This window comes from Mauremys mutica, chromosome 1 (genome assembly GCF_020497125.1).
Source record: "Mauremys mutica isolate MM-2020 ecotype Southern chromosome 1, ASM2049712v1, whole genome shotgun sequence".
NCBI lineage: Eukaryota > Metazoa > Chordata > Testudines > Geoemydidae > Mauremys > Mauremys mutica.
In genome coordinates, this window is record NC_059072.1 from 30,301,222 (window position 1) to 30,326,955 (window position 25,734).

The 25,734-nt window shown below is 40.5% G+C and overlaps 1 protein-coding gene across 2 annotated transcripts in view; it reads left to right on the forward strand.

Moving 5' to 3' along the window:
• SLC2A13 (solute carrier family 2 member 13) overlaps positions 1-25,734 on the forward strand; it is a 343,282-nt gene that overhangs the window by 102,183 nt on the left and 215,365 nt on the right. For both annotated transcript variants that reach the window (XM_044992726.1, XM_044992736.1), the window contains exon 3: positions 12,095-12,303. In XM_044992726.1, the coding sequence (XP_044848661.1) occupies positions 12,095-12,303 (209 nt within the window). The remainder of the gene's footprint in view (positions 1-12,094; positions 12,304-25,734) is intronic.

Here is a 25,734-nt window from a genome sequence, read left to right on the forward strand (position 1 = left end):
AAAAGGAATTCAAATTTTCCCGGGTCGTTTCCTGTGTGGCTGCTCAGAGCATCGAAGCTCGGACTGCTGTCCAGAGCGTCAACAGAGTGGTGCACTGTGGGATAGCTCCCGGAGCTACTAAGTTCGATTTGCATCCACACCTAGCCTAATTCGAGCTAGCCATGTCGAATTTAGCGTTACTCCACCTGTTGGGGTGGAGTACCAAATTCGAACTAAAGAGCCCTCTAGTTCGAATTAAATGGCTTCCTGGTGTGGACGGTTGAGCGGTTAGTTCGAATTAACGCTGCTAAATTCGATTTAAAGTCCTAGTGTAGACCAGGCCTTAGATTTGTCACCTAAAAAACAATGGCTCAGGGGTGTGGGAATCTCCCTCATATCCTATTCAGTGAAGAGTGATGCAAAGAATTCTCCGCAACAGCCATCTCTTCCTTTAGTGTACCTTGATCATCCTGTGGACCCACTGATTGTTTGGCAGGGTTCCTGCTTCTGATGTACTTAAAAACAGGTTTTTTTTGCCTAGTTGCGCTTCAAATTCTTTTTTGGCTGCTGAATTATACTTTTACATTTGACTTGCTAGAGTTTATGCTCCTTCCTATGTTGCTCAATAGGATTTGACTTCCAGTTTTGAAATGATGTCTTTTTGTCTCTAACCGCCTTTTTTTACTCTGTTTAGCCATAGTGGCAATTTTTTGGTCTCTTTGCTGTGTGTGGTGGTGGTGTGGATTTTTTTTTCCCCATATAGTTTGAGCCTGTATTATGATGTTTTTAAAACATTTCCACGCAGCTTTCAGGCATGTCAGTCTTGTGATTGTTCCATGAAGTTTCCACTTTACTAGCTTACCTCCCTCCACCCCCCCGCCGCAAGGATGTTGAATTTAATTGCATTTTGGTCTCTATTACTGAGCGATTTAGTTATAGCTAAGATTTTGGTCACAGGCAATAAATAAAAATTCATGGATGCCTGTGACCTATCCCTGACTTTTAATAACTGTTGGAAAAATGGGGCTGACAGGGTAACGAGAGCCTGAGCCTGAGCCCTGCTGCAAGAGGGGAGGGAAGGTCCAGCAACTGCTGCCCGCATGGGAGGCCCCCCATCGGCTGACAGCTCCAGCCCCCCTGCCCTGGGACTGAAGTGGAAAATGTCATGGCGGTCTCTGGAAATCGTGACCTTTGTGACATAATCTTAGCCTTAATTATCGTCACCTCTTGGACCAGATCCTGTGCTCTATTTAAGATTAAATCAAGAGTTAACTGCTTATTTGTGGGTGGGGGGGAATAAAAGCTACAAATGGACAGCAAATGTAAAGGGCTTTATTATGCTTTGAGGATGTGTGTCTGACAAGCATGAAAGGCCTTATCTGGACTGTGTTTTTATATAATTATGCAACTAAATTAAACTTTTTGCATAGCTTACAATACACAGCAAATAAATGAATTGTTAGGCATGTTTGGAAAACCTCTGTCAGTATCTAAAGAATTAGCTTTTACAGATTCAGGATTTTTTTTTTTTAATTTTTAAATCAGACAGAAGAACAAAGTACAGTTGCATGTAACTCAGAACAGTGACCTTATTTAAGTGTAAATTACCATTCCAGTTTATTTCAAGTGTCAGTTATCTGCTTTCAGTTTTCTTCTGTAAACTTATTAACCTGAAGTGAAAGATAAAATAACCTTTGATTTTTTTCATGTTCTGCCAGTAGTTCCCTTTTAAATTTTTGAGCAGATTCTAAATGCCTGTCTTGTTATAAAAACATTTACCTTACTAGTATTTGTGCCAAAACTATATTAACCATTAGCCAAATGGCTTTTTACCTAATGGCTGGGATTGGGTCCCCTTAAATGGACTTGGCTTGGACAGACAGAGATCACTAGTCCAGACATCACAAGGATTTTCTGGCTGCTAGGAGTTAAGCAGTCTGGGGTTTCATCAGAAGTGAATATCAGTACACCTTTCCACCCTTCTGGTAGGAAATGTCCTCAGTCTCCAACATGCATTCCCCAATGTTTGGTTAGGAACTAGTAGGGGAAAGAGGATAACTCTTCAACTGTGTGTGTGGTGTTTAGGTTTTTTTAAGACTATGGTTTTCAGAGCAGGAACTGTCTTCCTATGCGTATGGAGAGCACCTTGTACATTTTATATATATGTTTATTCTACAAAAATGGAAACCAAAAGAATAGCACAAACAGGTAGGGACCGAATCAGAAAGGTCAAGTCACAAAATGAGTTACATCTACCAAGGGATGTAAAATGCAATAAGAAGAGGTTCTATAAATACATTAGGAGTAAAAGAAATATGAAGAAAAGTGTAGGTCCTCTACTTAGCAGGAAGAGAGAGCTAATAACTGATGGCATCAAGAAGGCTGAGTTTAATGCCTGTTTTGCTTCAGTCTTCACTAAAAAAGTAAATTGTGACCGGATTCTGAACACTATTAATATTAACAACAAGGGGGAAGGAATGCAAGCCAAAATCAGGTAAAGAACAGGTTAAAGAATATTTAAATGTATTTAAGTTGGCATGGCCTGATAAAATTCACGGTAGGGTACATAAGGAACTAGCTGAAGCAATCTCAGACCTGCTAACAATTATCTTTGAAAATTCATGGGGGATTGACGAGATCCCAGAGGAGTGGAGAATGGCAAAATGAGCTTCTTGTTTATACACCAGAAGGTATGAAGCAAGCATAGAAGAGACTTAAAACAACCAAAAGTCTACACACCTCTGATATTACCTAAACCTTAATCTTTCATTGCCACTTCTGGTAAGTTCCCCTTAGCCCAATTTCCTCCATTTCTGGGCTGGGAGAGACAGACTTCCTTTTGTCAACAAAATTGTGTAGCATAGACAAAGCCTTAGTCTCAAGGCAGAGGTTTTTAATGGCTGAGGATCTACACTAGGAGCATTTTGCTGGTATAGCCTCACTGGTATACTCTACAGGCAAGGTGCTTCTAGTGTGGATGCAATTTATAATGGAGAAGTTCTGCCAGTATAACCGCATCTACCCTATGGCCTTTTGTTAGCATAGCTATGTCCGTTACAAATCACAGCCCTGACCTAAGTAGCTATGCCAGTAGAAGTTTGTAGTGCAGAGCTGGCCTTAGCAGTTCTTTGATTTTAGACTCTGGGCTTGGAAAAATAGAACTGTTAACCTGGATGGAGACAGGCTGGTAGGCATTTCCCAATGAACAGGTCCCCCATTGTTCTCTTAAGGACCCTTGGTAATTTTCTTGGAGAGACCTTACCACTGTCATTTTGTTTCCTGTTTGTTCCTCCAACCCTCCCAACAGCCTCTTTTGGTTTAACTCCAGGCAGTCAGACAGAATACTATCAAGCAGGTAAAATGAGGTACATCTAATATTCAGAAAAATAATAGTTATATCCCTCATTCTCTACACCCATTTTCTGCTATATTTAAAATTATTACAGTAGGAAATCTTTTTTCTTTACAGTATTCCACTGTTCTTGTGCACACTCATTCCATTCTGGAGCAACATACTTTTTGAAGAACCTGACAAACTTCTGACATCTCCACATATGGGAACCAGGAACCTAGCTAATACAGCTGGGCGAAAAATTTCGAATAAAACTTTTTTGTGGTAGAAGAAAATGTAGATTCAGTGATCTCAAAACATTTTGTGAATTTGTGTCTATTTTGCCAAATTGTTTTGGTTTTAAAAGAAAACCCAAAAATTCAGGAAAAAATCAAAATGTTTTGTTTTAACAGCTAAATGAAATAAAAAATTATTTTAGTTGAAATGACTTCACTGCAAAATTTTCTCAAACTTTATTTTTAAAAATTAAACATTTTAATAAATATTCAAAATGAAGCACTTGGTTTTGCCTCAAAGTTTTTTTTTCCCAACTTTTCAGTTTGCCAAAATATTTCAAAATTTTGTTTTCAGTTTGACCCCAAATGATTTTTTGACAATTGCCAACAAAGTAAAAAAAAAATCAGTGATTTGCCTAGTATTGCTAATCAAACCCATTGATATTTTTAAATATATTATTTGTATTACTTAGAGGAAAAATGACAATATAAAGATTATATAAATATAAAGATTATAGTAATATTTTATATTTATATTATATATAATTTTATATTTTATAGACAATATAAAGATTATAGTAAATTAACAGTATTGAAAAGATAAAAGTAGGAATCTGGTGGAGATCCATCAGTAGGTGGAAGTAAACAATAGCTGCCTTACCTGGTAAATAATCTGATGCTCATAGGTCTGTTTACGTTAGTGATCAACAGCTGTAGGGTATGTATGGCAGAGCTCTCACTTGAATGCTCAGACGTCACTTAAGTTTTACTAGTATAACTGTAGTAAGGGGTATGATTTTATTTATTTATTTATTTATTTATTGCAAACATAGGTAAGCCGGTGAAAGCCCTGGTGTAGATGCAGTTATACCAAATAGCTTATTTTGCTTTGCCAAATTAGACCTTCTATGATGGTATAAGCACTTTTTATACTGGTATAACTGTGAATACGTGTTGCCTCTTTACACTGGCGTAAGGGAGCAAAACAAGGCCTAAGAATTGATATCTTTATCTTTATTATTGTCATTGCAGTAGCATCCAAAATGATATATGCTTTTATGGAACTTCAGTTGGTTTTATTGTTACCTCATCCTCCTTTCTTTCTCATCCACCTGTTTTTTCTGAGACCCTGGGCTCTCAGGAGCAGGGACTGTCTTTGATTTATTTGTACAGTAACTAAAAACAGTAGGGCCCTGACCTTTGATTGGGCTTCCCAGGCACTTACCTAATCACAGAAATGTAGAGCTAGGAGGGACTTTGAGAGGTCATCTAGTCCAGTCCCCTGCACCGAGGTAGGACCTAGCAGGGCCGCCCAGAGGATTCCGGGGGCCTGGGGTCTTCGGCAGCGGGGGACCCTTCCGTTCCGGGACCCGCTGCCGAAGTGCCCCGAAGACCCGCGGCGGGGGCCCCCCCGCCGCCAAATTACCGCCGAAGTGGGACCCGCCGCCGAAGTGCAGCCGGATCCCGCCGCGGGTCTTTGGGGCACTCCGCCGGTGGGTCCCGGAACGGAAGGGCCCCCCGCCGCCGAATTACCGCTGAAGACCGAGCTGAACTTCGGTGGCGGGTCCCGCTTCGGCGGCGAAGACCAGGAGCGGAAGAAGCTCCTGCGCCCGGCCCCGCAAGAGTTTTCCGGGCCCCCCGGAGCAAGTGAAGGACCCCACTCCAGGGCCCCCGAAAAACTCTGGTGGGGGCCCCTGTGGGGCCCGGGGTCTGGGGAAAATTGCCCCTCTTGCCCCCCCCTCTGGCGGCCCTGGGACCTAGTAAACCTAGACCATCCCTGACAGGGGTTTGTCTAACTTTTTCTTAGAAACCTCCAATGATCTCCCTTTGGAAGCCTGTTTTAGTGCTTAACTATCCTTGTGCTGGTTATTCCTTATAACCCTATTACCTTCAAGGTACTTACAGTAATTTTGTTCCAGTAACTTTCAAGGTTTCGAAGTTAGGCTGATTGGTCTAGAATTCCCCAGTCCTCTTTGCTCCCCATTTTAAAGATAAAGTACTGTGTGTGCTCTTCTCCAGTCCTCTGGGACCTCACCCATCCTCCACTAGTTCTCAATGATGATTGCTAATGGTTCCAAGATTGCTTCATCTAGTTCAAGTATCCTAGGGTGAATTTTCCTCTTGATGTGAATACATCTAATTTACCTAAATGTTCTTTAACCTGCTAATGACAGTGAAAATGGTAAACACCTTCGCTAATCTCTACTTGTTCTTGCAAATACTGGATATTAAATTACAAACAAAGCAAAAAAAAAAAATCAGCATGATTCTCCTGTCATGTTTATATACTCTCCCAATGCCAACTCAAAAGTATTGTAGTGATGTCTCTGAGGAGGAATGTTACAGAAAGTATATTAAATTTCATGCTGGGTTTTTTTCATTTCTGTTAGGCGTTTGGCTTCAAATTCGAAGTCTTATACTCTCCATAGGAAATAAATATATTTGATTTCTGAACGCTAGCTCACTAGATGTACGTTTTTTAAAATTGCTGGAGTGACATTAGGACCTATGTTCTACTGTAATATACCAAATCTAGACTGAAAGTTATTCTCATTTCCAGACCAGGCAGCTAGTTAACTTGCAGTAGATTTATACTCTTGGCTCGTCAGGTATTTTTCCTCTTGGCTTGCTCTCCATACTCCATTGTGACTACAAACATATCACTCAGGCATATTAATTATATTGATAAAGCACTTTATCATGGACAAAACAGGAAATATATACCTTTTGTCTATAATGTAGAGGACTAAACCTCATAGACCAGGTTGAAAGTCAGCTCTGCTGTCACACTCTCTGTAATTTAAAGGAATAAACCAGTTATGTACTATATGTGATTGTAATATATTCAGTCCTCTCTTTAAAACATCAACTTACTATTAGAGATGGACAAATGATAGAAGAACCATATGTTGAGTATATGATTTGATGAAGTTTACTGGTGTTCATTGAATAAATATATTCATGAATAGTGTGTGATAGCCACATGGCTAATTGGCATATTACCTAGTGAATACTGGTGATATTTGTCAGATATGTTGGTCAAATGCTGCTCAATCAGCTTTGCCTAGTGCAGCTTTCTTCTCTAGATTTACTTTCTCTTTGTAGTGTCTGCTTTTCTTTTTATAGTAGGTGACAGGATATTGTTTCCTGAGTTGTCTTTACTTGTCCTTTCAACATCTTTCCTGCAGTCTACTCACAGATAAGGTTTGGAATTTACTACCTGATAGTTCATAGAATCATAAAAGATTAGAGTTGGAAGGGACCTCAGGAGGTTCATCTAGTCCAGCCCCCTGCTCAAAGCAGGACCAACCCCAACTACATCATCCCAGCCAGGGCTTTGTCAAGCTGGGCCTTAAAAACCTCAAAGGACGGAGATTCCACCACCTCCCTAGGTAACCCATTCCAGTGCTTCACCACTCTCCTAGTGAAATAGTTTTTCCTAATATCCAACCTAGACCTCCCCCACTGCAACTTGAGACCATTGCTTCTTGTTCTCTCATCTGCCACCACTGAGAACAGCCTAACTCCATCCTCTTTGGAACCCCCCTTCAGGTAGTTGAAGGCTGCTATCAAATGCCCCCTCACTCTTCTCTTCGGCAGACTAAACAATCCCAGTTCCCTCAGCCTCTCCTTATAAATCATCTGCTCCAGCCCCCCTAATCATTTTCTTTGCCCTCTGCTGGACTCTCTTCAGTTTGTCCACATCCTTACTGTAGTGGAGGGGCACGGAACTGGACACAATACTCCAGTGCTGAATAGAGGCGGGATAATCACTTCCCTCGATCTGCTGGCAGTGCTCCTACTAATGCAGCTCAATATGCTATTAGGCTTCTTGGCAACAAGGGCACACTGTTGACTCATGTCCAGCTTCTTGTTCACTGTAAATCCCCAGGTCTACCCATTGAGCCCAATGATCTAGCCAGCTTTCTAGTCACCTTATAGTCCATTCATCCAATCCATACTTTTTTAATTTGCTGGCAAGAATACTGTGGGAGACCGTATCAAAAACTTTGCTAAAGTTAAGATATAAGTTAGTAGCCAGAAGTTTAAATCTGCTACCCACAGGTTGATATGAAAGATTGGGATGGGTGCGCACTGTTCAGACTAGCCAACCTGTCCTCCTTCACCTTAGCTATTACATGCTCCTTCATCCCCCTCCTCTTCCATTCTCTGCCTCTTTGCCCTGCAGTTACTAGCTTCATTAAACCCATAAATAAATTTTTCAATGGCCTTTATATTGCTTCCATTTCAATTGAAACCATGTTTTGGCTTATCACTAAATGAATTTGGGTAGCAGGCCTGAAATTAAATTCCTCTAATGTTTGAATGATCCCTCTCCCCACTCTTTGGTTGTTTTATCTTTATACTGTACTTTGCAAAATGTCCAGGAATGAGATTTTGTTGCCCCCACCCTCTGTCTGAAAGCATGCACCTTGAGACTGAAAAACATTTGTTTTTCAGGTCCAGTTAAAATAACCACTGTTAATTCTGTTAGCTAATGGAATTATTTCAGGGTGTGAGGATGTTTGTACACTAAACTTTGCTGTATAAACAATCTACTAGGGGTATGTTTGCAGCTAGTACAGTCAAGATAACTAATGAAGTGAACAAGGTTTTAGCTGCATTTAGAGTGGTTCCAGGACCATTTGAAATAAAATATCCAGATATTTTCAGGTACAGTAAAAAGATGAATTTAAAAAACCGAAATTACTTAAATTATGCTGTTACCTTCCTGGATGTTCTTTTTTGAATATCCATAATTTCTAAACAAATCAAACTTTGCCTAGAAAATCTGAAGGACATTTTATTCTTTAAGATTTTTTTGAGATAAGTCATGAAACTGGAGGACTTCTGCCTTTGCCTTACCTACTGTGATATTTTAAGTGAAAGACCTTTTTGTGAGCTAAATAACACTTTTTCAGTACCATGCTGAAAAACCAGAAAACTATATAAACTTCATACACGTGGGGATGCTTTGGAGTATATTCTGAACAAAAATATGTGCAGAAATACGTTGAGTACATATAATTGTGAAAACTAGTTATGCATAAGTGGAAATCTGCTTTAGGTTTGGATGTCATGGAATATCCTGGATTCAGTGTGAGGAAAAAACTCACTTTACAGCTGAGCCAAACATCTGTTTCTAGACGTGTGTATGATTGGATCATTTATAGTCTATAATTCTTCAGTGCAGTGTGCTAGAAATATGTAATGGTATTTCAGTTTTACTGTTTTGAAAATAATATATTTGTGTTTGCAAATACATTATTTATTATTACTCATGTCTGTCATTTTATTTTAGAAGAAATAAAACAGAAGAAATAAGCAAGCACATAGATCAGAACCCTAGAACTCCGTACTGTCAGTTTACTTTTGTCTTCTGTTCTAATTGCCCTGTGTAGCCAGGGCAAGATATGACATAAGGTTGTTAATCATTACTGGGTTCCAGCATTGGCAGCCTAGCTAGTTCTCCCAACCATAACCCTGGAGATGATCACAGAATGTTAGCTCAGGCAGCATATTGTAGATGGAACAGTAAATTCCAACTCCACATATGGATGATGATGATGTTGTTTTGAATTGAACTTTAGAGCTGGATCGAGGCAAACTGCCTTCCAAAAGTCAGAAATGAACTCTTTTTTTTTTTTAACATGGGTGGGTCCTGTGTCAATTAAAATGAAGTTTCTCCGTTGCATTTGTGCATATAGTCAGAAAATTGTAAATGTCTACTCCATAGATCCTTATTCCTGTGTATATTTAGACTCACACCAGCTTTACTGACACAACATAAGTGTGTTACTTTTAAGCCCTGAAAAACCAATATGGCTATGGGAGAGTGAGGAGAATTCTATTTTGACTCAAGCATCAGAAATAGAATTTGTCCCCTCTCTCTATAACCAATTTTCTCTCATCATTTCCTCCCCTCCCTCCTCTCACTGAAGAGACAAACCTAAGTTCCCTTCCCCCCCTCCAAAAAAACAAACCAAAAACAATATTGTAAATAGTCCAGGTAAGGACTTGGGGTATTTATCAACCCAAGACTCTTCACTACTGCGATTGCTGACATGTGGGGCTTTTACCTCCAGACTCATTCTTGTGAGCCATCTGGATTGAAATTGATGAGCATCCTATCTTACAAGCATTTCAGAGGGCAGTATCCTCACTTGCTTAAGTCACATTCTGGTCCATAAGAATGGAGCCATCAGGGGTGGGAAATAGAAGAAATTATGGGCCAGATTACCCTGTAGCTGATTTTATACCAGTTCAATTCCATTGATTTCAGTGGAGTTAGTCCTGATTTACCCTAGTGTTTAGTGAATATTGTGTTATCATGTGTGTTTGTGATCCCAGCATAGAATTGTAGGACTGGAATGGACCTCGAAAGATCATTTAGTCCAGTCTCCTGCACTCATGACCGGACTAAGTATTATCTAGACCATAGCTGACAGGTTTGTCTAACCTGCTCTTAAAAATCTCCAGTGATGGAGATTCTACAGCCTCCCTAGGCAATTTATTCCAGTGCTTAACTATTCGGACAGCAAGTGTTTCCTAATGTCTAACCTAAACCTCCCTTGCTGCAATTTAAGAGCATTGCTTCTTGTCCTATTGTCTGAGGTTAAAGAGAATAATTTTTCTCCCTCCTCTTTGTAACCGCCTTTTCTGTACTTGAAAACTGTTATGTCCCCTTTCAATCTTCTCTTTTCCAGCCTAAACAAACCCAATTTTTTTCAATCTTCCATCATAGGTGATGTTTTCTAGATCTTTAATCATTTTTGTTGCTCTTCTCTGGACTTTCTCCAATTTGTCCACATCTTTCCTGAAATGTGGTGCTCAGAACTGGCCGTAATACTGCAACTGAGGTCTGAGTAAGAATGGAAGAATTTATTTCTCACGTCTCATTTACAACACTCCTTCTAACACATCCCAGAATGATGTTTGCTTTTTTTTTTTTTTTTGGCAATAGTGTTGCACTGTTGACTCATATTTAGCGTGTGATCCACTATGTTCCCCCAGACACCTTTCTGCATTGCTCCTTTCTAGGCAGTCATTTCCCATTTTGTATGTGTGCAACTGATTGCTCCTTCTTAAATGGAGTACTTTGCATTTGTTCTTATTGAATTTCATCCTGTTTACTTCAGGCCATTTCTCCAGTTTGTCCAGATCATTTTGAATTTTAATCCTATCCTCCAAAGCACTTGTAATCCTTCCCAGCTTGGCATCATCCACAAACTTTATAAGTGTATCTCTGTGCCATTATCTAAATCACTGATGAAGATATTGAACAGAACTGAACCCAGAACTGATCCCTGTGGGACCCCATTTGATATGTCCTTCCAGCTTGACTGTGGACCACTGATAACTACTCTCTAGGAATGGTTTTAAAATAAGTTGTGCACCCACTTTATAATAGCTCCATCTAGGTTGATTTTCCCTAGTTTGTTTATGAGACGCTCATTAGACAGTATCAAAAGCCTTACATATGATATATCTTTACTTCCCCCCCATCTGCAAAGCTTGTTACCGTGTCAAAGAAAGCTATTAGGTTGGTTTGACATGATTTATTCTTGACAAATCCATGCTGACTGTTACTTATCACCTTACAATCATCTATATGTTTGCAAATTGATTGCTTAATTATTTACTTCATTATCTTTCCTGATACTGAAGTTAAGCTGACTGGTCTGTAATTCCCCGGGTTGTCCTTATTTCCCTTTTTTATAGAGTGGCACTATATATGCCCTTTTCTAGTCCTCTGGAATCTCTCCTGTCTTCCATGCTTTTTCAAAGATAATCGCTAATGGCTCAGATAGCTCCTTAGTCAGCTCCTTGAGTAGTCTAGGATATATTTCATCAGGCCCTGGGCACTTAAAGGTATCTGGCTTGTCTATGTAATTTTTAACTCCTTGTTTCCCTATTTTAGCCTCTGATCCGACCTCATTTTCACTGACATTAACTATGTTAGACGTCCAATCACTACTAAACTTTTTGGTGAAAACTGAAACAAAAAGGTAATTTAGCACTTCTGCCATTTCCCCATTTTCTGACGGGTTTCCCAGTGAAGAATTTGGTATTTTTAAGGCTGCCATAGCATTTGTTTTTGAGGCTATTTTCTCCATCTCCTGGGATTTTTTTAAAACAGCATGGGACCTTCTTGGGGGAGTTTTACATTTTGGGGCCATCAACTTGAATTGCCCTGTAGAAATGGCAATTATAACGTCCAGTCTTCTGTTGGTGGTGCTGAGAAGTGCGGCCATAAAAGCAGATGTGTTGTAAAGTAATTATTTTGTAAAGAGATGAAATTGCAAGTTAGTCTTTGTAGTGAATATTTGTCTTTTTTAAGTTAAATGTAAGCAGCACGACAGTCTCTTCAAGATTCCTTTTGATTCTGATTGAAAATTCTGGAAGCTGCTTTTGTGAACATACATTCACCCATTTGGTTATTTATGCTGCAGGATGTGTTTTCAGAAAGTGGCTAATGGGAGCTGGAGAACTTGCAGATGTGAGACTTTTTAAAGTTTGAATTAAAGATATTTTTGTTTGTTTGTAGGTACATGCTGGGCCTCTCAGCAGTTCCAGCAATTATACAGTTTTTTGGCTTCCTGTTTCTTCCTGAAAGCCCCCGCTGGCTGATTCAGAAAGGCCAAACTCAGAAAGCACGGAGAATTCTGTCTCAGATACGTGGCAACCAGACAATTGATGAGGAATATGATAGTATCAAGAACAACATTGAAGAGGAAGAAAAAGAAGTTGGAGCAGGTAGGTTAGACATTTCTTGGCATCTCTGTCTACCTATGTCACTAAGGAGGCAAATAACAGGAAATTGTACTTTGTGGTAATTTAATGTTTTTTCCTGATCTTGTAAATATTTCAAGTATTATCATATTGGTAGTTTAAGTCTAAAGAAATTCATCTGTAGAACTGAAGATGCTGTTGTAAATGCTATCCTGATTTTATTTTTTAAGTGAGGAAAAAATGAAGCTATATATTATAAGATTTTATGTTGTCACTTGAAATGTATGTTTAAAGAAGGAATAAGCAAGGCATATAGTTCACAAATAATCTGTATATTGTAAGATGGACATGAGTAGATTTTTACTTAAGTTAAATATATCTATTTTGTATGTTTATAGAAAAAAGATTGGGATGTAGGAAAGGACAAAATTGAGGCAGCAGCCGGAGCCCCAGGCCCTTTAAATAGCCAGCAGAGCCCTGCTGCCACAGCCCCGGGGTAGCAGCGACAGGGCCCCAGCAGTGATTTAAAGGGCCCGGGGCTCCCCACAGCAGCTGGAGCCCCGGACCCTTTAAGGCGCTGCCCAAGCCCCGCTGCTCCCATGCTATATGCGAACCTGGGTTATATCGGGTCGCGTTTATAGTGGGGTAGAGGTGTATAGTAATTATGTAGGGAAGCAAGAAGTACAAGACAACCTTTGAAAGTCAATATTTCTGAAATCACCAAGGAGACAACTTCTACCACTCAGAGCTGGTGGGAAGTGCAACAGGAGTTACCTGGTGGTAGTGTGTATTTAAAATTTTTCCCGTCTGATAGTACATAATCAAATTACTTTGTTGCTGTTGGCTTGGCGTCTGCGACAGGTTACACAGTTTGAAGTGTTTTTGGAGTCATGTGCATTTTGATTGGGATTTTCAAAAGTGTATAACTCAGGAGTACAAGTCAACTCAGTGGCACTTGGGGTGGGTAGTTGACTTACACACTTTTGAAAATCACACTCTAAAGCAAACATTTCAAAGCTATTCTAACTGTAGTAGTTTTGTGCATGGTTTAAAACTGTGATTCTCAACCAGTGGTATGTGTACCCCTGGGGATACTCAGAGGTTTTCCATGGGGTACATCATCTCATCTAGATCAGTGTTTCTCAACCTGTAGGTCATGACCTGTGAAGGGGGGCATCACAGGACAGGTTTAGGGTTGTTGCAAGTGTAGGGCCAGCTTTAGGGGATGGCAACTGCCCGGGGCTCCATGGCATGGGGGGCACTACAAAGCTAAGATACATGCTTAATATGTGGGTGGCAGGACTCAGGTTTCAGTATTTGGGAAAGGTTGAGAAGCACTGGTTTAAAAAAGTTAGCCTATATAAATTCAAGTACAGTAACTCCTCACTTAATGTTGTAGTTATGTTCCTGAAAAATGCAACTTTAAGTGAAATGGTGTTAAACGAATCCAATTTTCCCATAAGATTTAATGTAAATGCAGGGGGTTAGGTTCCAAGGAAATTTTTTGGGGGCAAACAAAAGGCATTATATACTGTACAGTACTATACTGCGGTGGAGAGGTGCCCCAGGCTTACTCCTGGAGGAGTAAGGGTGTGGGAGTGCTGGAGGTGCAGGGTCTGGGAGTACAGCGTCTGGGAGGAAATTAGGGTGTGGGAGTTGCTGAAAGTACCCAAAATCATAGCTCCTGCTCATGTATCCACTCCTAGTTCCAAGCAATATAAAAAGTACAAATGTAGCAAAGCACATATTGCAAGTGAAATCAAACATGAAACCAAGCACATTTAAATTTCATTCAGGATCCTGTTGAAAGTGTTGTTATCTGCATGAAGACTGAATAACTGGAGTTTACATGGATGATGTGAGTGAGATTGCACAGTCTGGATTCAGTGTGGGACTGCAACAGAATCCCTTCTTTCGCCCATTCTCCCCCCCTCCCTCTCCCTCTCCCTCCCTTCTCTCACCTGTGGACTAGATCAGTGACTGCATCGCCCTCTGTGCTACTTTGCATGAACTGCTATATAATTATGCATCTCTTGACTCCTCCCTTGGCTTGCCCTAAATCACACCTTATGTGACAACCTCGGGAAGACACAGTGGGTGTGCAGAGGTCTCCCCGCCATGGTGACTTCATATGTAGTTCTCCCTTGTAACACTCTGTGGGGTATGTGATGCACTCAGCCTAGAATGGTTGTTAATTTTTGTACATTCTGAACTCAGACCTGGCTTTGGGCTGAATATGAGAAGTGTTTTTGCTCTCTGAAATGATGTAGTTGATTAATCCTTGATTTCCCTCACAACTTGTTCCTGGTCATCAGAGTCAAAAACGGGCATTCACACCTCCATTCTTGGGTTATATGTTCTCCTGCTTAGAGCTGGTGCATTCTTTCTTCTTGTAAGTTAGTTCCTCATCTTCACTTGGTTTCAGCTTGCAACAGATTTTCCTGTAAAGTTAATTGGGTCAGGAATTCTTCTCTACCAGTACCCTGAATACATGATTATTCTTACCTACCATTCCGTTCTCTAGCTGCTCTATCATCAAGCTGCACTTTGCCAATATTTTTGCAGGAGCAGAGTTTTCCAGCACCCCCTCTTTTATTTCTTGTAACTTTTTCTTTCATGACCATTTTCTTTTCTTTCATGTTTAGGTTCTGTCACTCTGAGTCTGTGGTGTTTTGCTACAACAATTTTAAACTGGTCCTCCAGAGAGGTCCTAGAGGTGTGTTGTTCATTAATTCTTAAAAATAACTCTTCCATTAGTTCCCTTTTGAATGCCTTTATCTTTACTGAGAGTTGCACTGTGTGGCAGGCCTGCAGCCCAAAAAGATATTAGTGTGCTTGCTGCTATGGACATCAGCTAAATTTGAGTGTACTGGAGCGGGGTGTTTCTATGATCCTGCATTATGGATGCAGGGCTCCTTATGTCACCCTTGCGGAGGGGTTAGAACCGTATGTAAAACCCGGTAATTATTGCAGGCTCATGCTATTAGGTGGATCTTATTGCTAAACATGGTGTAAGATGGGTTGGTGTCTCTGACAGAAGGAACAAGGGATACTTAAGGAAAACTGAAGAACAGCGAGGTTTGTGTAAACAGCTTAGCCTGAAGCTTTTGTTGTCTGTCACAAAACCAAATACTAGGAAGGGCATAGGTCTGGATATAGTGTGGTGTGCGTGTATACTTTATGAGGCTCAGGCAGAAAAATGTCCTGGTTACAGGGGAATTTCAGTTTTATTCTTGGCTTTTCAACAATTTGAATTCAGATCCATTTTCTTTATAGTCTTCTTGAAAGAAACAAGCAGAACTCTACCCATCTGATAACACCTAGTCTGTAGGAGATTTTGACTGGCTTTGAGCTGAAGCCAAAGAACGACACTGTTGGATGACCTACAATTCTGAGAATGTAGGCAAATTAAATATGAAGATGTCTGATGTTTCCAAAAATGTCTAGGGAAATCACTAAGCAACATATTGTGAGATAGTGTAATTAGAAAATGACTCCTACAGTAATTTCGCCATGAATGTGGAACGTGTCAGACAGTTAACACATCTAAAATGGTAAACAGTAGATAAACAAGGCAGCAAATAAAAAGTTGTTCTGATGTTCCTTCCATTTGTTGACATGCCCTTGAAAGGCTGGCTTAATTTGTCTACCACATTGCTGCTCTTCATTGAAAAGTGCACTGTATAATAAGCATAATGGTCATGTCCTCAGTGAGACAAATAAGGTGAAGACTGTATATTTTAAAGGATATATTTATTCTATTTCTAACATATTTTAGAGCAGTGCTAAAATGTTGGTCCTAAATCCGTTCACAAGTAAGACAAACTTCCAAAAGTTATTCTGTAGTATTGGAGAGTAGATCATGTGTAGCTGACTGCTATGAAGAATCCTCTCTAAGACTTCATTTCCCTAGCAGTAAAGTTTTCGGAGTGTCATGTATAGATGTTGTTTTCCTATCGTCACAAAATCTAGCTGTAAACTCTGGTTTTTAAGGTAACATTTTGTAAGTAAACCCTTGGTCTGGACATTTAACCTGGAAAGGAAGGATAATTACTTTGCCCTTTAAAGGTCAGATGTTCTTCAGGGAAGGATGTGATGCAGCACTAAATTACATTCCAGAACAAAATCCCCTTTACTTACAGACAAGGAAGAAAAGACATATATTTAAAGACTGCTTCTGAAGACAAGACACCTTTCAGGCATTCACCATGAAAGTTCACATTTGCACATTTCTACTTTTGCCTTTTTGTTGACTTTCCTAAACAGAACAACAGTAGAGAATAGTATGACTCTACTCACTGTAACAAGACAAGTTTGATGTCAGTCTGTTATTTGTTCAGACATTATCAGTAGGAATGGGACAGAGTTCACTTCATGAAAGCTAATATTAATATTTGGTGTGTGCTTTCAATAACTAGAACTTGCATTAAAGTTTTTTTGGTTAGCTCAAGCTTCAACAGGGTGTTAGATCCTTTGAAAAAGAAAACTAGGCCTTTGAAAGTACAATAAATCTTCTGCATATCAACTTTATGCCCACCCCACTAAAGGAAAAGTGTATGAATTAAAAATGTACGAACAGTTTCTTAATCTCCAGAAAATTTCAAACCAGAACTTTGGAAAATAGTAAATCAAGGAAATTTGGTCTTCATCAGTCTTCAGAATACTTATCAACATACACTGGTTGCTTCAAACCAATCATCGTCTATAGACTGGAGTTGGATGGCAACCCTTAATATATAACTATATTCATTTTGGTCTAGCTACAGCTATAGCTCAGGTTTTAAAAATATAGAGAAAGAGGCAATCAGACTTTCCTCCCATAAGGCAAAAAGTGCATTCTTTTGTACTTGGGTTACACCAGTGAGAATAACTAACTTGGCTTTCAAGTCAGTTTCCAGAAGTTAGAGATTTCCAATCCCAATTTCCATACCATTTAGGAGCTCAGTTGAATTCTAGGAAACTGTAAAAGCAAGAATATTTCTTGGATTTGAAAGAAGTATGTCATCCAAATAAATTCAGTATTGTTAAGTCAGCTTTATAGCACTGTAAACTTGCATAGTGGTGTGCAAGCTTAGAACAAGATACATGCCATGCTCCAAACTGTTTGCAACCTAATGGACAAGACATAGGTGAGATGGAGCACAAGATATCAGGTAAAAGAGCATGTGCAGAGGTGGTTGGTTTGAAAGATTCCTGGAAGTAGTAAGCTTGGGCAATTGCTTGGCTGACAAGTAGAGATTATTGTGTATAGCATAAATAATGGCAATGGGACAAAAGGAACTGGAAGGAGGAAGGACTGAGGGAAATAGGAACAAAGAGCAAAGATGAAGGGGTAAGGTTCTGTAGAGTTGAGGAAGTAGGCTTACTCCTTCTCTGAATAATTCATTAAAGAGATTTAAGGGAGGTGTCATAGTGAAGGTGGAGAGATGACTTTTGTAGTGACATTGAATAAATTGGAGCAGGGAGCACTGCCTTGATTAATGAAGGCTTCTTGTCTTCACAACAACAGTTTTGATTACGTGGATGATGAGGACAGGGAAGATTTTGATTGTTATGGTGAAAGTGGCAACACTTAGTTCATGGCCTGGGGCCCGTGCCATTGGGACAGATTCTTCAGTGATGTAAATCTGTTTACCTAATATGTTTGGACAATAGCCTGTGAGGTTTACTTCCCTCAAGATGACTGTGATCTCTAATCTGCTATTAGTCTCAGTGCTAGAATTTGTTGGTGAAAGAATATGCTTGTTAAAGGCTATAAAGGTGTCCCTTCAGAGTGGGTGGAGAATAACCCAGCAACACTGAAAGAAGAGCATCTAGATAGCAAGTTCAATTTAAGGTCAGATTGGTTGAGTATGTAGTGCAATCAGCCTGGTGAATAGTCTCTGATTTTTCATGTTGATTTGTCAGAAGCAGCCAGGGAAACACAACTTTGAATTTCCTGATTTTTTTTTATGTGTGCACATGCATTAACCGCACAACTTGTGCTATCTGGGAACATCTGTTTTTATGTGGTAGTCATATTGATATAATTTTGGATAAAAAATAAGCATATGTAAATATAAAAGACATATCCACAATGTGCTTAAAACTAAATGAAATTATGCTACCTTCAGAATATCTAATGGTATTCAAGAGTTCATTTAATTAAAAAGGAAAAAAGTCTGGTTTTTCACTATTTCAACTTCAGAACTGAATATACAATTCCAAAAAGATTACTTCCACGGTAGCTGCATATTTACATGTAACAGGGATTTAGGCAAAAATGCAGTGTTACATGAAAAAGAGTTAAATGGGCATAGAGGATAGATTTCTTTGACCATTAGGAAACAACTGTAACACCCCACTACAGTTAAACAATACGATTCATTGTTTGGTCACAGAACATACTCTGACAGCTAAAATTGGAGGTAAGCTTGTAGCTTCTTCACTCTTTAACCTTGTGAAGATGCGTGGGAAACTGTAAAATAGATGTTTTAATTTGATGAATAAAAGTCCACATAATTATTTAATACATTGAAATTCTTAAGATGAAAGGACTAGAGTAGAAGAATAGGTTTTCTTGTTTGATAAACTTTTGTTTGTTCAGACATTAGTTATTGAAGCATACCTTTTTTAACATTATTAATAGTCACCTTGCTAAATTGTAGGTGCCATGGTTACAGGGCTAGCTTTCCCCTCCCTCTCCCCCATCCCGGCACTCTGAGTTCATAGATTCCAAGGCCAAAAGGGACCATTGCGATAGTCTAGTCTCATCTCCTGAGTAACACAGGCCATAGAACTTTCCCCAAATCATTCCCAGAGCAGAGCTTTTAGAAAAACAGTCACTCTTGATTTAAAAATTGTCAGTGATAAAGAATCCAGACAACCTTTGGTAAATTGTTGTAATGGTTAGTTACTCTGCCGGTTATAATTTATTTCCAGTCTGAATTTGTCTAGCTTCAACTTCCAGCCATTGAATCATGTGATACCTTTCTCTGGTAGATTGAAGAGCCCATTATAATATATTTGTTGCTCATATAGATTCTTATGAAGTCTAATCAAGTCACTCCTTAACCTTCTGTTTGTTAAGCTAAATTGATTGAGCTCCTTGAGTCTATCGCTATCAGGCATGTTTTCTAACCCTTTAACCATTCTCTGGCTCTTCTCTGAACCCTCTTTAATTTAACAACCTTCTTCAGTTTTGGACACCAGAACTGGACACAGTATTCCAGTATTGGTGCATCAGTGCCAAATATAGAGGTAAAATGTTATGGTGTCTGGAGTGGCTCACAACTGTGTGTGCCTACCCAGGACATGCACCCCAAACTGGTGGTGTGTCTATAATTAGGTTTCACCAAGCTAGTCACAAAAGTGAACTCCTGGATCACTATACCAGTCTTACCATGGAGTCAGATGCAGTCCCCATAGCCACTCCAGTCTATCTTGCCACCCAGGCAAACTGGTCTTTGATAAATGGTCACTTATACCAAAGATCACATCACATTGCTCCCAGTCCCAAGAGACCAGTCACTTACCCCAGATCAATTGGTACTCTAGATCTTACACCAAAGACAATGCTGGTTGCCAATTCTATAGAAAACTAACTAAAGGTTCATTAGCTAAGAAAAAGAAGTGAGTTATTGAGAGGTTAAAACAGGTAAAATATATGTACAGGTGAGTCAGTCTATAATACCAAACCTGCCAGTTTCCCAAAAGCCTCTCAGGGCTACCCAGAATATCTCTGGGGACCTCTGTCTTCTTGTTTAGTTTTCTGCCCTGTAAGAGTCCAAACAGTCCAGAGATGAAGGATCTTTCCTTGAATCCATACTTATAGCTTCTTCTCACAGAAAACAAGCTGACATTATCAGTACTCACACGGGCTTTTCTTTTGATGATGGAGACTGAGGAATCCACTTAGAGTCTTTGACATCTGGTCATCATGCACAATGGCCACTTGCTTTGAAATTAGTACTTTTTTGTTAAAGTTCTTCATTTACATTCCGCAAGGCTTCTTTCTCGGATGGGTTATTTAGTTATAGGGATATATACAATGTAAATGTTTGCTACTACATTATAACAGGATACTGATAAGCTAGTAGGATAACTGGCATCTTGTCAGTGGAGCAAAACAGGATTTTATTAAGGGAAATTCTGTACCTGTTATGAATAAATCTACTATAGCAGCTGGTTTTAAGGTGGGAAAAAATGATTTCTCTCATTTACAAGATCCCACAAGGATCAGCAGCAGTCATATCTTCATTGAAGAACATGTTAATTTATCTCATCAACAGGTAAAATAGATATTTTTCCATTTTAAAATATTGCTTTCTATTGTGTTTACATATCTGTAAAAAAAAGGAAGTAAATACCCAGGACAAAAGCAAATTTTTTCCGTGTTGACACTTTTTTCTCCAGTCTCATTGGCATAATATACAGTGACTCAATTTATTAAAACTTTGTTCCACAAAATAAAAATTGTTCAATGGTCTTTCATAACACAGTAGATCTGACGTATTTTCTCAAAGCTTTGCATGTTCTACCTCAGAGGAACTGAACTTATTATGTAGGTTACAGACTCTCTCAACACTTGCAGAAAAATATAACAAAAGGTACTAATTAAGATAAGAATAAAGATATTATTAGTAAGAAAGCTTTTTTTCACTGATTAAGCATATAATACCAGAGCCAGAGGTGCTGCAAACAGCTGGGATTTCCAAATCAAAACCTACATTATATAGGAAACTTTACATAATTTCTTCTGTTGAACCCTGATATTTTATTGCTTAAGGATGAACTGCGTCCATGAACACATTTTTCTAAATGGGTGGTTAGCAATGTTTACCTGTTTCTAAAAGTTCAATATATTAGAAAGCATTTAGCTGTTTCTTTAAACATTCTACTAAGGAAGATTTAAAAGTTGTTAACTTCTAGCCTCCTATTTAACAATGTGGCCAAGAATTTCAGAAGTGATGTGTATATTTTTGGGTACCCAACTTGAGACCCCTTAACAGGGCCTGATTTTCACAGGGTGAGTTCTTGGCACTTTCTGAAAATCAGGGCCTTTAAGGTATCTTAAGTTGAGCATCCAAAAACTGATGTACTAGAAATCACTAGTCAGTTAAAAAACCCAATCTAGATTAATAGAAATCATAGAAATGTAGGGCTGGAAGGGAGCTTGAGGTCATTTATTCATTCCCATGTGCTGAGTCAGGATGAAGTAGACCTAGACCATCCCACAGGTGTGTGTATGTCACCTGTTCTTAAAAATTCTAATAATGGAGATTCCACAACCTCCATGGATAACCATTATGTATATATCTTTTGTTTTAAAGGCCAACATAATGATACAATCCCAATCATATAAGGACTGGCTGGAGTTTTGGAACCTGATACAGGAAATTATTGGGTGAAATTCTGTACCTTATGTTAAGCAGGATGTCAGGCTAGAAGAGTATAATGGTTCCTTCTGGCTTTAAAATCTATGGAATCTGTAAAATGTCACCCGATTGATAACTTTTTTCCAATAATACCCTATTATAAAACATCTTATTGCAATTGTAAACATGGAATTGGAAAGATGTTTGACAACTTGTCTTGTTAGAATTTGGTGTTCTATCAGTTAGCATGAACTTGTTTTATATTTAAGATGCATGATTGTAAATGTGAAAGTTGTGTTAGGAGGATGTGGACGTGACCCAATCTCATGGCATGGACTTAGTTAAACATTCATTTTTAACTAAGTTTGGCATCAGTAGTTTGTTAATATCGGGGCATGAACTGTTAATTCATCACTTATGTTGCCTCAGGCTTATAATGTGTCACAACACAGTACCTGTCTTATTTCTTAATTATTAGCACAAAAAGAATTGGATAAATTCCCTCCCTGACTACTGTAATTACTTCCTCTGGGTAAATTCACTATATCAGGACAAGTGGGAATGTTAATAGTTTCACATAACATGCAATAAGGAATCACTTCTGCAATGTGTGGAGCATGGGCTAGGTCTAAATTTTTATTTCACACTTTTATTTGAGTTTCTTTTTCTTAGCCCTGGTCTACACTACGAGTTTAGGTTGAATTTAGCAGCATTAGATCGATTTAACCCTACACCCGTCCACACGATGAAGCCATTTTTGACTTAAGGGGCTCTGAAAATCGATTTCAGTACTCCTATCTGACGAGGGGATTAGTGCTGAAATCAACCTTGCTGGGTCGAATTTGGGGTAGTGTGGACGCAATTCGACGGTATTGGCCTCTGGGAGCTATCCCAGAGTGCTCCATTGTGAGCGCTCTGGACAGTGCTCTCAACTCGGATGCAGTGGCCAAGTAGACAGGAATAGCCCTGCAAACTATTGAATTTCATTTCCTGTTTGCCCAGCGTTGCGAACTGATCAGCACAGGTGACCATGCAGAGCTCATCAGCAGAAGTGACCATGCAGTCCCAGAATCACAAAATAGCTCGAGGATGGACCGAACAGGAGGTACTGGATCTATCGCTGTATGGGGAGACGAATCCGTTCTATCAGAACTCCCTTCCAAAAGACGAAATGCTGGAATATTTTGAAAAAATCTCCCAGGGCATGAAAGACAGAGGTTATAACAGGGACCCGCAGCAGTGCCGCATGAAACTTAAGGAGCTGAGGCAAGCCTACCAAAGAGGCAAACAGCCGCTCCGGGGCAGACCCCCCGACATGCCGCTTCTGTGATGAGCTGCATGCCATTCTAGCATCCCCTTTCCTTGCCTTGTGGATGGCAGATGGTACAGTATGACTGGTAGCTGTCATTGTCATCTCTTTTTCCTTTCCCCCTGCCCAGTTCAAGATGGAGCCAGGCTCTGTGCTGGCCAGGGTATCTGAGCCTGACCATGGGAAAATTGAGCCTGAAGAAACCAATGAAACTTTGTCAGAGGAAAAAACAATGATGTTGGCTTTTTGCATTAACAAGTATAATGAATCACTGTTAAGTAATACTGTTGTAAACTTTAAAAGTGATGTAGTATTTTTGTTTTATGTAGTGTGTACTGAAACATTTTTTAACATCCAGTATTGAATAATTATCTCAACACAGAAGGTAATTAGGTTAGTCAGGCATGACTTGCCCTTGGTGAATCCATGTTGACTGTTTCTGATCACCTTCCTCTCCTCCAAGTGCTTCAAAATGGATTCCTTGAGGACCCGCTCTATAATTTTTCCAGGGATTGAGGTGAGGCTGATTGGTCTGTAGTTCCCCGGATTATCCTCATTCCCTTTTTAAAAGATGGGCACTATATTTGCCTTTTTCCAATCATCTGGGACCTCCCCCAATCGCCATGAGTTTTCAAAGGTAATGGCCAATGGCTCTGCAATCACATCAGCCAACTCCCTCAGCACCCTCAGATGCATTCGATCCATCCCCATGGACTTGTGGATGTCCAGCTTTTCTAAATAGTCCTTAACCTGTCCTTTTACCACTGAGGGCTGCTTACCTCCTCTTCATATAGTGCTGCCCAGTACAACAGTCTGAGAATTGACCTTGTCTGTGAAGACTGAGGCAAAAAAAGCATTGAGTACTTCAGCTTTTTCCACAGCATCTGTCACTAGGTTGCCTCCCACATTCAGTAAGGGTCCCACACTTTCCCTGACCTTGTTGCTATACATACTTGTAGAAACCCTTCTTGTTACCCTTCATATCCCTTGCTAGCTGCAACTCCAGTTGTGCTTTGGTCTTCCTGATTACACCCCTGCATGCTCGAGCAATATTTTTATACTCCGCCCTAGTCATTTGTCCAAGTTTCCACTTCTTGTAAGCTTCCTTTTTTGTGTTTAAGCTCACCGAAGATTTCTCTGTTAAACTAAGCTGGTCGCCTGCCATATTTGCTAGTCTTTCTACACATCAGGATGATTTGTTCCTGCACCCTCAATAAGGGTATGTCTACACTACAAGAGTAGTTCGATTTAACTTAGGTCGAATTTGTGGATTCGACCTGATGAATTCGAATTTGTGTATCCACACTAAGGACACTAATTCGACTTTGTGAGTCCACACTAACGGGGCAAGCGTCGACATTGGAAGCGGTGCATTCTGGGCAGCTATCCCACAGTTCCCATAGAGCCCCCAATGCCTTCTGGGGGAAAAATGTGTCGAGGGTGGTTTTGGGTAACTGTCATCATTCAACCGTCACTCCCGCCCTCTCTCCTTGAAAGCGCCGGCGGGAACTCTGTTCGCGCACTTTTCTGGTCAGTGACAGCGCGGACGCCACAGCACTGCGAGTATGGAGCCCGCTGCGATCATCGCTGCACTTATGGCCGTTGTCAACTCCTCGCACCTTATCGAACACCTCTTCCAAAGTCAGCTGCTGAGAAATCGGGCGAGGAGGCTCCGGCAGCGCGGTGAGGACGTGAAGTGTGAGAGTGGCACAGACCTCTCACAAAGCACGGTACGCCGCGCCGTGGAGCTCATGGTGGCAATGGGTCACGTTCATGCTATGGGACGGCGATTCTGGGCCCGGGAAACAAGCACGGACTGGTGGGACCGCATAGTGCTGCAGGTCTGGGATGAATCACAGTGGCTGCGAAACTTCAGGATGCGTAAGGGCACTTTCCGTGAACTCTGTGACTTGCTGTCCCCTGCCCTGAAGCGCCAGGACACCCGTATGCGAGCAGCCCTGAGTGTGCAGAAGCGAGTGGCCATAGCCCTCTGGAAACTTGCAATGCCAGACAGCTACCGGTCAGTAGCGAACCACTTTGGCGTGGGCAAATCTACCGTGGGGGTTGCTGTGATGCAAGTAGCCCACGCAATCGTTGACCTACTGCTCTCAAAGGTGGTGACCTTGGGAAACGTCCAGGTCGTCATAGATGGCTTCGCCGCGATGGGATTCCCAAACTGCGGTGGGGCTATAGATGGCACTCACATCCCTATCCTGGGACCGGCCCACCAGGCCAGCCAGTATATTAACCAAAAGGGCTACTTTTCAATGGTGCTGCAAGCACTGGTGGACCATAGGGGACGTTTTACCAACATCTACGTCGGGTGGCCGGGCAAGGTTCATGACGCGCGTGTGTTCAGGAACTCTGGTCTGTTTAGACGCCTGCAGGAAGGTAGTTTCTTCCCGGACCACAAAGTAAGAGTTGGGGATGTGGAGATGCCTACAGTGATCCTCGGGGACCCAGCCTACCCGCTAATGCCCTGGCTCATGAAGCCCTATTCAGGCGCCCTGGACAGTGACAAGGAGCTCTTCAACTACCGGCTGAGCAAGTGCAGAATGGTGGTGGAGTGTGCTTTCGGACGTCTCAAGGGGAGATGGAGGAGCTTACTCACTCGCTCGGATCTCAGCGAAACCAATATCCCCATTGTTATTGCAGCTTGCTGTGTGCTCCACAATCTCTGTGAGAGCAAGGGGGAGACCTTTATGGCGGGATGGGAGGTTGAGGCAAATCGCATGGCTGCTGATTACGCTCAGCCAGACACCCGTGCGATTAGAAGATCCCAGCGGGAAG